Source organism: Aulostomus chinensis, chromosome 12, assembly GCF_037954235.1.
Source record: "Aulostomus chinensis isolate RoL2024-O1b breed Wild chromosome 12, RoL_Achi_v1.0, whole genome shotgun sequence".
NCBI lineage: Eukaryota > Metazoa > Chordata > Actinopteri > Syngnathiformes > Aulostomidae > Aulostomus > Aulostomus chinensis.
Genome location: NC_141331.1, coordinates 2,653,522 through 2,667,107, shown reverse-complemented (window position 1 = coordinate 2,667,107; position 13,586 = coordinate 2,653,522). Strand labels below are relative to the sequence as shown.

The following is a 13,586-nucleotide window of genomic DNA, read 5'->3' as shown; positions in this document are numbered from 1 at the left end:
ACTCAAGCACTCAAGTCGGGCTGGAAACGTCACAGGAAACTATTTCTGGCTTTGAAAGGAGCCTGCAAACATTCTCCATGTGTCCCTGTGTCACCTGAGGTGTTCCTGTTCTAAAGTCGCGTCCAGGGACACCTCAGCACCCACAGCTGCTTCATGTGCTGCTTCTGATCAGACCTGGAACCAGAATGACTGAGGATGACTTGTCTGTTCACAGCTGGATTGCGATGAAGACTCTCCAAACTTCGACGAAGACGGACGGGATGAGTACAACGAGATTCACATGCTTGTATAGATTCCACTCTCTCCACCTTCTGGCTCTGAGGAATCTTGGGGAACCTCGCCGGGAGCAGAGGAGACACTAGCACGTGTTTTTGTGAAGTAGACGTCTATAGCTGGAGAGCCGCTCCTCTCCTCCCTTTGTTGACTCCACCTTTTTAACGTTAGGCCTTGGCGATGGTGTCTGAACCTCCAGCCGCTCTGAGCTCACAGCGATGAAGCAAATCTCACCAAATGAATTCCTGTCCTGTCGATCCCTTTAATTCTTCTTCAGGTTCTGGGCGTATGTGCAATGATGGCGGTGACTTCTGAGACGAGAGCAGGCGAGACGCTTTAGGAATGAGGACACGGGGTCAATTTCATGACATTCCTGTTCAGGTGGCAATAGACAACTTTGTTGCTTCCTCTCTTTCGTTCTGAGAATATGCAAACCCCTCGTAGGACTGCACTTCCTGTAGCGCCGCTGTCAGCTTCCGGGTTGGTACGGCTCCCGTCAGCGTTTGTGTGAGAGGCGTGGCTCTGGTGGCTAATGCCTGGTGACTAATGTGCTGACACGCAATCAGACGAGCAACACGGCCGGTGTTGATTTCTGTGTTTGACCACCGTTGCGTTTTTTTGTTCGGGCTGCGCGTTCGCCGAGTCCTTCTCTCCCAGCAGGTTCTGACAGCACCGCGTCGTCACTGAAGGCCCAAACAGTCGGCGCCTGAACCGAAACCTCAAGCGTTTTCAAACCCGCTCAACTGCTTTGATTCTTTCACCTTCAGTTGAGTGCCAAAGTTGGACCCTGCATGGCTGTAATGCCGCCTTGAACCACTGGGCGGAGAAAGTTGTCTATTGCTGCTGACATTCAGAAAGAAGCTCTTCATCGCCGCACCAGAACCAACACGAGAACCAAGCTCGTGGGCTGGTAATCAGCACGTTTCTGTGTGAACTGACCCCAAATGCAGATGTTGGATATTTAACCAAAACTAACTGCCTATGTAGTTTAGCTGCCTTTTCTTTGTACGGCTGCTGCTCCTGCCTGTAGATGGAAGGTTCAGTCTCTTTCTTTCTGTGAAGACTTTGAATATCGAGCACTTTGTCACTGCCGACCGAGCTCCCTGGCAACAACTGTAAATATCACCGTTTCCTTGACTTGCGAGACAGAGAGCGGAGGAGCCTCTGGGGGGCGTTACCGTCTTTGCTAACTGTAAATACCCGACGCAGCGGTCCGCCGTGACCTTGGCCGCACCAGTAAATAGCTGACAAGGTCTCAACCTTATTTTTCTACTTTTGTTTTGTCTATCTGACCTTTGGACTCTGATAATCCACCATGTTTGGACCTGAAAGAGCCAAAACAAAAGAGAGAAAGAAAGTTGCCACGGGACAAAGTGATCACTGTGGTAGTTGGACTCTCGCAGGAGAAAATGTCATTATGTCATCGTGTTCTTCCCACGATGCGGTGCAGAATTACAGAATTAAGTCAAAGTAGAAGCGAAGGAAATGGAAGGACCGGAAACGCCAGGGAGTGTCGGCGAGGGTGTGAATCGTACCGCTGGAGGGAGGGATTGGCTTCCTAACGGAGCAGCGTGAGATTTAGTTTTCAAGCCCACAGTAGAAGAAGAAGTGGCGACGCGTTCACTTCTATTGCTCTGTTACACCACTTTTGAGATCTCCTGTACATAGACAATATGCAGATTTTCATAAAGTTGTGACAAGATTTCTATAAAGTTGATATTTAACCGTGTTAGCCTAGACGAGTGATCGCCAAACTTTTCTGACTCAGCATCACGGCCTGGAAATATCTGCTCAAATTCACCCGTAGTTTTTTGTGCGACTTCACAACAGGAAGAATGGAACTCATAATAAATAGTTCATTTAAATGATTTTGAAAAAAAAAAGACAAGACAAATGGCACATTCACACCTAGGCAGCTTTGGTAGCCTCGTAGAGCTCTCCCGTGTCAACCACTGTGGCTGCTTGCATCCAAACTCCATTCAGAAAACAAGCGTTTTAAAAGTTGTGTGCTCGTCCTCTTGTGGAAAGATGGAACAAAACAGGAGTTCAGACTTGGTACGAATCGGCATCCTGGCGTTGTTACGTCGGCATCGTTTTGGTCTGTTTCTTGTAATTAAAACTGTAAATGTTTAAGTTGGAAGCGGCATCAGACTCTCACAGGCTGTGTGGCCTCCCTTTGTCTCTGCACTTCTGGTGTGAAAAGATCCGTAAGAAATGTCTCACCAGCTGATGGGGATCAGCAGGTTGGTGACCCAGAACCAAGCAAACGTTCTCCCAGAATATCCTTCCGTGTGTGTGTGTGTGTGTGTGTGTGTGTGTGTGTGTGTGTGTGTGTGTGGTTTCTGTAAATAACTGTCAAATACAACCACAAATTCTTATTTTCTTGTGGGTGATTTTATAGCTGCAGGAAAACAATCAGTTCAGAGCTTGAAGGTGAAGGATGGATGGTTGTCAGGGGTCATCGGCGCACGCTAAACTTGTACATCTCGTTTTCCGAAAGCATGCCCTACATTACCAGCCATGCAAGAATTCTGTCTCAGGGGAAAGTGACCTTCGATCTGTAAATACTGCTTCCCAGCCTTTAGTTTGTTGAGACATTAGTTTGTGTACATAGAGTTTGAGGTACTCTGCTGTAAAAATACATGGCCGACAGGTTTTTTTTGTGTGCGTTACAAAGGAGAGAGATGAGGTCAAGTGACCAGAGTAATGAGTTTGCCCCGGCGAGGCGACTGTATATTCATCTTTTCCTGCCCTCTTGTTTTCTTTGGGTCGATGTGAAGCCTTCACCTGCTTTGAATCCTGCAGTTAACGAGTCAGCGGAGGAGCTTTACATCAGCCGAATATATTCAGCTTTTCCCTTTCATGCTCGCATTCAAACGCCAAACTGTGATTTGTTTCCCTCGTTAGGAGCCGGGAGGAAACCGCTAAATGTAAATGTGTTTTCAGGTGCTTGGACCAGGTCGCAGGGCTGATTATAATTTATGAAAGTTCATCAACAACAAAGCTACGTCGTAACCCCCAAATTAGATTTAAAGCAGCGTGGTATATTTCTCCTGACCTCCCCAGGGCACAGCGAGCTGCACATGCTGGTGTACTTTATATTTGGGGGGCGGGGCAGCCGCCTGGATCATCAGGCCGCTGTGAGGGACCCAAACAGGAAGGTTGCTAAACCAAAACAATGAGCTAGAAGATGCTAAAACGGCCATTCAGAGGACTTTTAAAGGATATCTGGAGTCGTCGAGTGGAGGTGTACGGTTGGCGCCATCTCCAAGTCAGGTTTATTTTAGGTAAATGTGTAAAATACTGTGGCAAAAGTTTAATATATTTTAATATTTTATTCTGCAGTTAAAAAAAAATGCAAAAAAACCCCAGTAAATGCCACAGTCATTTATTTTGAAGTTTTTTTTTTTATGTTAGCGGTTGCTAACAAGAGGCTAAGGAAGACATTAAACATCCTCATGCAGAGGAAGGGCGGAGCTCACGATGATGCCATCAGTGGGTGAAGGAGATCCCTCACTAAAGTACATGTGGGGTTACCCAGGTAGAATAGCACTCTGGTACAAGTCTGACTTAAATGTGGGGAAGTATTTGACACTGAGTTTACTCAGAAGGAAAAGTAAAGCTTGTGTTCTGGTGCTTGGAAGCATTCAACTGTGTAAAGGTTGTGGAAGCGAGGTGTCCTCCCTGTTGTCCGTCAGGTGAAGTCTTTTTTTTTTTCTACCCAGAAACGTTTTCATTAGCCAATGAATTCAGGTACACACACACACACACACACACACACACACACACACACACTAGCAGAGTAAAAGTCCTCTAGATTATAAATTCTCAAAACTTTGTACGGAGGTCCAACCAGTGCACTGCCTGAGTAAAACTACTCTCCACCACTGGAACCTGGACCTCAGTGCTGTAGTTTGTTAGCGTAACGTTAGCTTTGTACTTGTAGCTAACAAGTTCCTGAGTGATGCTGATGCAGACGTAATCACGGCGGGCAGCGGCGGCGCTTTGGAGTGAGGCTTTCATAACACGAAGCTCATGAGCGTCTGTGCGATGGGAGAAAAGGTGGGACTTGTCACATGATTAGATAAGTGGTGACAAGAAAACTGAGTCGACCAACTCGTTATGGCGAGACGTCAGCGACACAGAGTTGAAGACCCGACCGGCGGTTTGGAAGAGTCCCAGAAATATGAGTGTGACATCATGCTATTGGAGGGAAATCCCCCGACTGACTGAATCATGTAAACCAGGTTTTTCTCATTATTGAAGTGCATGTAAATGCGTCAAATCAGATTATAGCAGGGCTGGATTATTCCCATTGATTGGATTATTGTGTGCGTGGAAAGACTTCTGTGTAAGACGCCAACGATTAGAAAGTCACTCCTGCAGAGCAGCACCGTCGGCGAGCAGGTTTAGTTCTTTATTTTTGGGAGGGAATGAACAGTAAATTAGTGTGTGTGTGTGTGTGTGTGTGTGTGTGTGTGTGTGTGTGTGTGTGTGTGTGGAGGAGACGTCAGCAGGCGCCTGCATCTGTCCGCTGGTGGTTGACCATCAGCGGTAGAAGAGGCTCGGGCGTCTCTGGCCGGTGTTGTCTGAGAACACAAATCTGTTAAACACATCCACGTGCTCTTGTTATAACGAGAGAGAGAGAGAGAGAGTGTGTGTGTGTGTGTGGGGGGGGGGGGGGGTCGGGTTAGAGTGACATGAGCTATAGCCAAGACCGAACCAGAGCACGTATTAGCAAAACATCCTTCCCGTATTTTCGCAGGGCAGAGAGTAGAATTGTGGGTATTATTTCAGATAATAAAATGAGCGCTGCTGCTAATCTGTCCTGTCTGGCTGTTACATGTCGAAACACGCGAGATGAAAAGAAAAATAGGTTTTCCCCCGACCGTCCAATCGCTCCGCACTTTCCCCACATCTTGTCGCCTCCTACCTCCGTGGTTGCAGCGAGGACCACCCACCCAAATCTGAGACCCGGCTCTGTTGTTTTTGAACCTCTTTAACCCACCATTACTGTTCTGAGGCCGGTGGCGTGACGTAGGGGCCCGGCTCCTCTGTAGCTGCCCATCAGGAACGTGCGGGGCAGAAATGTTTCACCTGCGTTCTGGCGCCCGTTCTGGAGCAGCAGAATCCTGGCGTGCGTTCCTGCGGGAGGCTGAAGGAAGGTTATTTTCTGCTCTCTAGCGATTGGCATCTTTCTGCTTTCCTCGTTGTGTCTCATCTTTGTTGTAAATAAAACGCTACCTTTTGAAACAAGTTTTTGTGACAATGATGATGTCATCCGGGGGGGTCTTAGGATCGTCACGGAAACGCCTGCAAGTGTTTGTCTTGAAGCCCTGCAGAAGATGCTAAGCAAAGTGTTGTTGTTTTTTTAGTTTTTTTTAATGGCAACCACCCCACAGTACCAAGTCTCGTCTGTATAAATGGTTTCCAAAGCGAGGTGTGGGGACCCTGGTGGTCCTCGAGGGACGCGCTTATTCAACCACGCTCCGTCTGACTCGGCTTCCTTCAATCATGACACTTGTCTTCTTGTGTTCCTCCCTAATTTTTCAGTTTTATTTTTTTCTCGTCGTGGTTTTACTGAAGAACATCAGACGAATTTGATAGGAATTTGTGGGAGATCTGGTTGGAAGTACGGCAGCGCTGAGCTGAGACGTCCATGTTTAGTTTTAATCGTCACAAATTAAACTTTTATAACTTAAACAGTTTGTTCCTGTTGTCTCTTCATTTCACTGAAATTCTGGCTGGTTTTCTTTTTTTATAACTTGTTCTCTTTTCTCTTCTCCCTGGTTTCTTCCTTCCCGTACGTTTGATTGGGCGAAGGTGATTAGCACGTTAGCAGAATGACCCGAGGTTTGGATATGTGATGCCAAACTGACAGTTGACTTTCCTGCTCACTCGCTCACTTTTTTTTTTTTTTTTTAATTTCTCACGAGGGCTTTTGGAAAACATCCGCCGAGCATGAAGGAGGGAAGCTGATCGACAAAAACGGGGGAAATTCAAATCAAAATTACGCTTCAGGTGTAGAGGCGGTGGTCGTGGAGGCTCGCAGCTTCTAGGAATGAGGCTCTTGGTGTGCAAGAACAAGGAAAATGTGAAAACTCAATTAAGGTTTAATTTCTCGTCAGGAGGAGCCGTTGTGGGCCGAGTGGCGATCAGCCTGGTGAAGCTCTCTGCTCGCCACGCCCGCGTGTGTATGAAGGGATCCGGTCATCAAGAAGGCTGTCATTTGTAACAGGAAGGTTTGTTGCTGCACAAGCACAGTGAGCCAGTCTCTGTCCTGACATGGATGTTTATTCTGTTTCAAACACAACAAGCGTAAGATTGGCCAAACAAAAAGAGTCACGGCTGAATATTTAAACGCGACCGATTTCTGGATCACGCCAGAGTTTCATCTGCAGGTTTCTGTGAATCGCCGACCATGAAGGCAATCTTGAGCTGGCTTACGGAGGATTGCAGCCACGGTTCCTCCTCGGGGCTTCTTTGAATGAGCAGCTCACCTGAGCCTCCATCAGGAGTCACCGCGGCTGCGCGTCGGCGCCCTCACGTGAGTGTTGCTGTCCTCCTGCTTCACGCTGACGCCGCTCGTTTAGTCTGTTTTTGTTTTTTTAAACATTCCAGAAACTCAACTCCAATGTAACAAGTGAAAAGTTGTTTGCATCCATGAGCGGTGACGTAGCCTGCAGCCTTTGAAGGAGTGACCTCGTTGACCTTTAGGGGCTCCTGGCTGCAGGGCGTCCCTGGGTGTCAGGTGTTGAGGTGGACACACAGCACGGGCAGGACGAAAGCGGCGATGATGACAGGAGCGATCAACATGATGACGATGGTCAGGGGGGGGTCAGCGATCCGCCCGCAAGACCTGAAGTACTTTTGATGGACCTCCAGGAAGACGGCATCGAGCAGAAACCCCCGACCCTTGCACGCCGTCACGCCGGCCCAGTCGTCCACGCAGATCTTCAACCTGTTGTAGCTGCTGCGGGACGACCAGGGGGACAAAGGTCAGGTTACTGATGACTGCAGCACATCTGAATCTTGAATCTTGAAGTGTGTTCCCCGATCAAAAACCACCGCAGGGGGAAACTGTTAAAACCTGTTTTTACTAGAGAAACAAAATGAAATATCCAAAAAAGAAACGATAAATCAGTTGCTTTTATTTTGTAAAGATATATTCGTTTTATCATATATATTATATCATTTATTTGTTCCTGTGATGGATTTTCGATCTTCTGATAGGAATTTAATAAAATTGCACGTAACAGTTTTCCTGTCAGCAGTCATGAGTGGTGAAGCACTCTTCTGCACACCTGAACCTGTCACTCCAACAGTCAGTTGTCAATCACAGCGTAGCCACGCCCTCATTTAATCATCTGTTTCACTCTGACCAGGAACATAATTACCTGGCTCAAGATGGAGGACTTGAAACCAGACGTTAAATTTTCTCCCAGGTTCTAAAACAAATAAGAGAATGAGGTCGTTTACTCGCCCCAGATGACCACAGACGTCGCCCCCTGCTGGCCATTAGTGGGAGCGTGAGGGTCCATCCAGCCTCCGCGCCGTCAACAGTTCCTTGTGATGATGGCTCCTCCACCCTAACACTCCATCTGAGCTCTCTGGGTTTGCGCCCCAGCCCTTGTTGACAGTAAAACGTGGATCATTTCAGCCAGAACTGAAGAGGAACTCTTCAATAGGCTGGATTTAAAGTCTCCACCAACAACTTCTGTCTGGAAACACGAGCCGGCGAGCGACAGGCCAGCACTTTTTCATTAATAATGACTAATTAGCTGAAGCTTGACGAGCACCAAATGCAGCCCGTAAACAGGAAAGTATCTAACTTTCCCATGACTAAAGGTCGTATATCTTTACTGAAATGGCCATAAAAAGGGTGTAATGTGCCACTTTATCCAGCCCCAGAGTGCTGAGTTCAGGGACAGCCAGCAGCTCCCAGCCTGACTCATGGATGGCACTGCAGGAAACATTTGTCTCCTTTGATATACACCAGCATCCCAGGGTGGGAACGCAGAACCGCCATGAGAAATCAAGAGAAAATAGAGAGAAACTCGCCCTTTCACGGTCGGCCACTGGCATCCGTCACGGTAGCCGCTCGTCTCCATTGTCCTGTTGAAATCTGACAGGCAGACGTCAACGTTCCTGTCAAACACTTCCCTGTCGCATGACCGGACGACAGATCTCCCAGAATGCCCTGAAGACAACAGAGATGAGTGAGACTGCAGCGCCGAGTTACAGGAACATATCAAATTAACGAAAGTTTCCAAAACTCAGACGCGTTTGGTTGGGTTTATTGCAGCGAAGCCTTTTGATTGGCTGAATGCTGATTTGTTCAAACTGAAGCGGAGACGCAAAAAGCTGTAAAAGTGGAGCTGCCATGACGAAGCTGCACCCATTAAACCGAGAATACTCGGGGAAACAGGGCTTGCAGCGTCGGACGGAGAAGCCGTTCAACGACTCAGACGCTCCGGCTAGAAGCTCACGTCACATCAGAGCTGGTCATCCCGCTTTACTGTCCACTGGTTTGTGTTGTTGCTATGGTGACGCTAACTGCAGAAATGTGTCCGAGGTCCGTCTTACCTGTCCTGATGAAGAGGAGCATCAGCAGGAATCTGGTCAGCGCCATCTGGGACAGAAACAGTCGTGGTCCCAGGGAACCAGCGTCAGTTGGTATCGTTTGTTTTGACGGGTAGAGGTACTTCACCCAAAAGGAGTATTTTGCCTTTCAAGTACTCGCTAATAGGAGTAGCCCAGATCAAAGTATTTATGGATTACTGACCACACAGCTGAAGACGTGGATCATTCCTGGACAATGACCTTTAGCTTTCGTTAGCCGCCAGTCTCCATTAGCTTCCAGCTAAATGTGTGTGGCTGGTTCTTCCTGCCTCCTGGAGTCACAAGGAAGGAGTGCAGGAGGGAAAAACCATCTTTGTGAGCTCAAGACTCTTGGAAATAAGTACTTGAAAGATGAAGTACACCTTTTTGGGTGAAGTATCACTTTAATACTCTAAAACAGTTGCGCCCCCCCCCCCCCACACACACACACACACTTATTTAACACTGACCTCCACCAGCCCTTCATCCAGTGGACGTCCTCAAGAATGTGTTGTCCTACTATCTTACTGGTTATGCTGGTCTGTGAATATAAAGAGGAAACTGGGTGACAGAGGCGTCACGGCCATGCGGCTTCTGGCTGTGCTCACATTCACTGATCGATGGGAGACGGACGCAGGAAACACCGGGGAAAATGTCAGGAGGACGTTGGTGTTGTTTTTTTAACCAAACTGCTGAAAATCTCTTTTTGACGGTGTTACGAGTTTTTGGCTCCATGGAAATGTTGAAAATGACAGAAAGCACCAGTTGTATGAAGATGGAAGGTTGTAGAAACACTTACCTCAGTAAATACGTCCCCTCCGAAGCTGACGTTGTGACTTCAGCTGCTTGATGGACTCTAACGGATGCCTGCCGCTCACTCCCTCTCTTATCAGTGCCACTAGGAGCTGATTCAATTGCGCAACAGCAGCGAAGGACAGCCTGCTTCCGTTCCCAGACTGAGGCTGGCTGTTCCCATGATACCCAAAGACATGTTCCACTCTCAGCCTCCCCCGAGACTCAGCCAAGAGGAGAGGCCTCCATGTCTGCAAGCCAGCTCCAGCACATCGCACTCAAATGTAACATGCCAGGGTTTATCTTTTTCTTTTTTCCTTTTTTTTTAAGGGATGCTTTTATTTTCATCCGGGACTGCAGAGGACAGGGTCAAAGATCACTAATATCACAACATGAACAGTGCAATAACCTGGAAGTGACCACTGTCAGGATGCCAACATGTTGTAAACAAACATTTTCCAGGCAGTTTTGAACCTGTAGACCTTCAGGGAAAGCCAGAGGGAACGGCTGAGGCCTGCAAATAGACGGCGAGCTGCTGCCCTGCTGTCAAATTCACCAAATAAACGAACACAAGCAGCGCTACGTGAAGGGGACGTGTCCTCCCAACCCACCTCTTAACTGAGCCTGGGACTGTCAGGAAATGACTGGCAGAGCTCTTTGATCATTCCTAAAATGAGTGTTTCCTGAGAAAAGAAAACACACGAAGCGAGGAAGCGACTTGTCACTGATATTGATAGACACCTGTACACAAACTACATGCTAGTGAGTGGGGGGGTTGTTGCTGAAATAAAACACATTTGGTCCGACATCTAGAGGGCTGACTTTGTAGTCCAACAAGAATTTAGCATGGCAGGGAGGAGGTGTTTTTGTAGTCCAACAAGAATTTAGCATGGCAGGGAGGAGGTGTTTTTGTAGTCCAACAAGAATTTAGCATGGCAGGGAGGAGGTGTTTTTGTAGTCCAACAAGAATTTAGCATGGCAGGGAGGAGGTGTTTTTGTAGTCCAACAAGAATTTAGCATGGCAGGGAGGAGGTGTTTTTGTAGTCCAACAAGAATTTAGCATGGCAGGGAGGAGGTGTTTTTGTAGTCCAACAAGAATTTAGCATGGCAGGGAGGAGGTGTTTTTGTAGTCCAACAAGAATTTAGCATGGCAGGGAGGAGGTGTTTTTGTAGTCCAACAAGAATTTAGCATGGCAGGGAGGAGGTGTTTTTGTAGTCCAACAAGAATTTAGCATGGCAGGGAGGAGGTGTTTTTGTAGTCCAACAAGAATTTAGCATGGCAGGGAGGAGGTGGTTTTGTAGTCCAACAGGAAGCTAGCAACACAGGAATGAGTTAGATTAGTTGTCCAACAGGAAGTTAGCATGGCAGGGATGAAGGTTTTTTTTGCTGATGAATAGGAAGTTAGCAAGACATTGACGAGGTATTTTCATAGTCCAGCAGGAAGTTAGCATCTTTGCCGACACCAACAACCAAAAAGTTGCATTGGATTTCGGACGACTGCATAAAATGAGCTGGAAGTGTGCCAGAGGGTGAATGAGGCTCTGAAAGCACTTTGAGAGCCATGAAGGTGGAAAATGGCTGCTTAAATTGAGTCCACTCACGATTCACCATATTCCTGCAACCTCCCGCGTCTGCTGTTTGGTGCTGGATATCAGAGTCCAACCAAATACAGGCCTCCTGCTCACTCATCCCCGTTTTATTGTCCTGACCGAGGAAAATGGCTGGAAAATGTGATCCCACTTGCATGGTATTTCTATTGTCTCGACTAAACGGCTCCTTGAAAGATGGATCTTTCTGAGGGCCCGTTAAAATTTCTCACATTATCAGGTCATTACACTTAAGCATAAAATTAAACGTTCCAACATTGTTCAGCAGTGGCCCATTCATTAGGAGTTGCTGAGCAACGTGTACCCACAATATAATCATCATGCGTTCACAAGTGGAGACTTTTGGAGGAAGAAAACATTTCCATCCCCCTAAATTGAAGGCATAATAGTGGCGGCGACAGAGCAAACAGGCTTCAGCACTGTAAAGGGAACGTACGTGCTCTCCTTGCTCTCATGGTGGAAAATATTTTCTCAGGTAGGAACAAGAGAAGAATCGGGCAAATGTGACATGAGTCTCAGCGAAGAGGGGAAAACTCCAGTCCTGGTCTCCTCTCATCTGTTTCCATGATGGAATGTGATGGTTTAGAACATTATAAATAATACAGATACTCAAAGAAGAAATAGAAAACAAAACAAACTATGATGATAACGGCACATGTGGATGGAAATTAAGTTTTCTATTTGGGGTAAAACAAGATTTAGCCTTAAAAAAGTTATAGTATCGTTAAGTGTTTCCTTATAGATTTGTTTGGTATCCATAATTCTGGATTCTTTTCAGACACCCCCAGTGTTAAACACGAGGAAATGAACCTTGGTTGTTATGGAGGGATATCAACGCCCTCGAGGCCGCTTCGGTCTTCACAGCCGAACCATGAGGATTAAGTGCATGCAACATTGCACCGATAGCTCTTATGGCCTGCTAGCTGACTCACAGCCCGTTAGCTTGGTTTTGCTTGTACAGCCTTCACCGTCTCTGACATCTGCAGGAAGATTTACATTTTCAGAACATAGTGGGAAGGCAGCATGGTGGAGCAGTGGTCCTCACCGTGGCCCCCCACCAAGAAGGTTGTGGGTGGAGCCCCGGCTGCAGCACGGGGTCTTTCTGGGTGAGTCTCCATGTTCTCCCTGTTCCTGCTGGGTTCTCTCTGGTACTCCAGCTTCCTCCACAGTCCAAAGACATCAAGAGGGACCAGGTTAATCCAGACTCTAAATTGACCGTAGGCGTGGCTGGGAGAGCCAATGGTTGTCTGTCTCTATGTGTTGGCCCTGCCATGGACTGGTGACCTGTCCAGGGTGAAGGCAGCTGGGACAGGCTCCACCCCCACCACCCTCAACAGGAGAAGAGGGAGAACATGGAGGGATGGATGGAGGGGTGGATGAACATAGTAGGAGGCAAACAGGGAACCAAAAGTAAGCACGAGAAGCTTGACACACACAGTGGCGATCATGGAGGTTTTCATGGGAGAAAGTGAACAAGCAAACAGTCACCAGAGTGGAAACGAGCCTGGCTCCTCCCCTCTTTACAGGACAAGAAAGGTCAGTGTCGGTGTTAATCTGGTTTTATCTCAACACATAACACCAGTTTATAATGTCAGTATTATGATCACAGCTTGTTTCCTCTACCACAAAGTAGATACAAGTTCCAAAATATAAATATATAAGGTAACTCAGATGTTAAAAAACTAAACGTATAGAACATTTCATGGCGTTCTGTTTATTTTTTTAATGTGCCTCATCACATTGAACAAGGCTTTTCTATTCTCTCCGTTGCTCCTGAGGCCACCTTCTTTTCGTCCCAGGACCCAGTGTCATAGTGAGGCAGAGTGAGGATAGATGGACCTGACAGACATGACTTCATGCTCCAGACCAGCTCGGCTCAAGCGCGTTACCCAATGACATCACACCCGAGCTGCGCTGCAGGGCTGGAAAGGCTCGCGAGCACCCCAGGGTCGGGCAGAGATGAGGGCATATCGTTCCCATGTAACTGGCGAGAAGTTTCCCCTTTAGCGACGCACGTGCTTCAACATATGATTACATCATACGCCACTCTACAATCATCATTCATGCTCCTCATTTAGAATGACAGTGAAATCCTATAATTGTAACATTTCTCTTCCCATTAATGGAGGGATGTTAAATATTAAATAGTAATATCATTTTTTTCCCCTTATAATTATCTTGAATTTCCTTGCAAAGTCCTTGAGACATTCCGCATGATCTGAATACACAAAGAAATAATAAGTATGTTATGATTTCCATAGTTGAATGAAGCATTTGAAGACTCAGTCATTTTTTGTAGTCTTGTGTGTTTT

General features: G+C 47.1%; 2 protein-coding genes across 3 annotated transcripts in view; one reads left to right on the top strand and one right to left on the bottom strand.

Annotated features, from left to right (window-relative positions):
• The window catches only part of slc4a3 (solute carrier family 4 member 3), a 48,442-nt gene extending 43,494 nt beyond the window's left edge, over positions 1–4,948 (top strand). For both annotated transcript variants that reach the window (XM_086219645.1, XM_086219646.1), the window contains one exon: positions 215–4,948. In XM_086219645.1, coding sequence (XP_086075771.1) covers positions 215–292 — 78 coding nt within the window. In that variant the 3' untranslated portion in view covers positions 293–4,948. The remainder of the gene's footprint in view (positions 1–214) is intronic.
• A 1,276-nt stretch (positions 4,949–6,224) lies between these two features.
• On the bottom strand, positions 6,225–11,587 carry LOC147251742 (receptor activity-modifying protein 1-like). Its single transcript, XM_086219648.1, has 5 exons — positions 9,674–11,587; positions 9,345–9,415; positions 8,860–8,905; positions 8,335–8,473; positions 6,225–7,246 (listed from the first exon to the last, which is right to left on the bottom strand). The coding sequence occupies exons 3-5, from the start codon at positions 8,903–8,905 to the stop codon at positions 7,021–7,023; spliced, it is 411 nt and encodes a 136-aa protein (XP_086075774.1). The 5' UTR covers positions 9,345–9,415; positions 9,674–11,587; the 3' UTR covers positions 6,225–7,020.
• Positions 11,588–13,586: the final 1,999 nt, after the last annotated feature.

Coding starts and splice junctions, on each gene's coding strand:
- LOC147251742 (XM_086219648.1), bottom strand. CDS start 8,905: ATGGCGCTGACCAGATTCCTGCTGATGCTCCTCTTCATCAGGACAG. Junction 8,474..8,859: donor GCTCCTCTTCATCAGGACAG/GTAAGACGGACC, acceptor TGTTGTCTTCAG/GGCATTCTGGGAGATCTGTC. Junction 7,247..8,334: donor CAGTGGCCGACCGTGAAAGG/GCGAGTTTCTCT, acceptor GTCGTCCCGCAG/CAGCTACAACAGGTTGAAGA.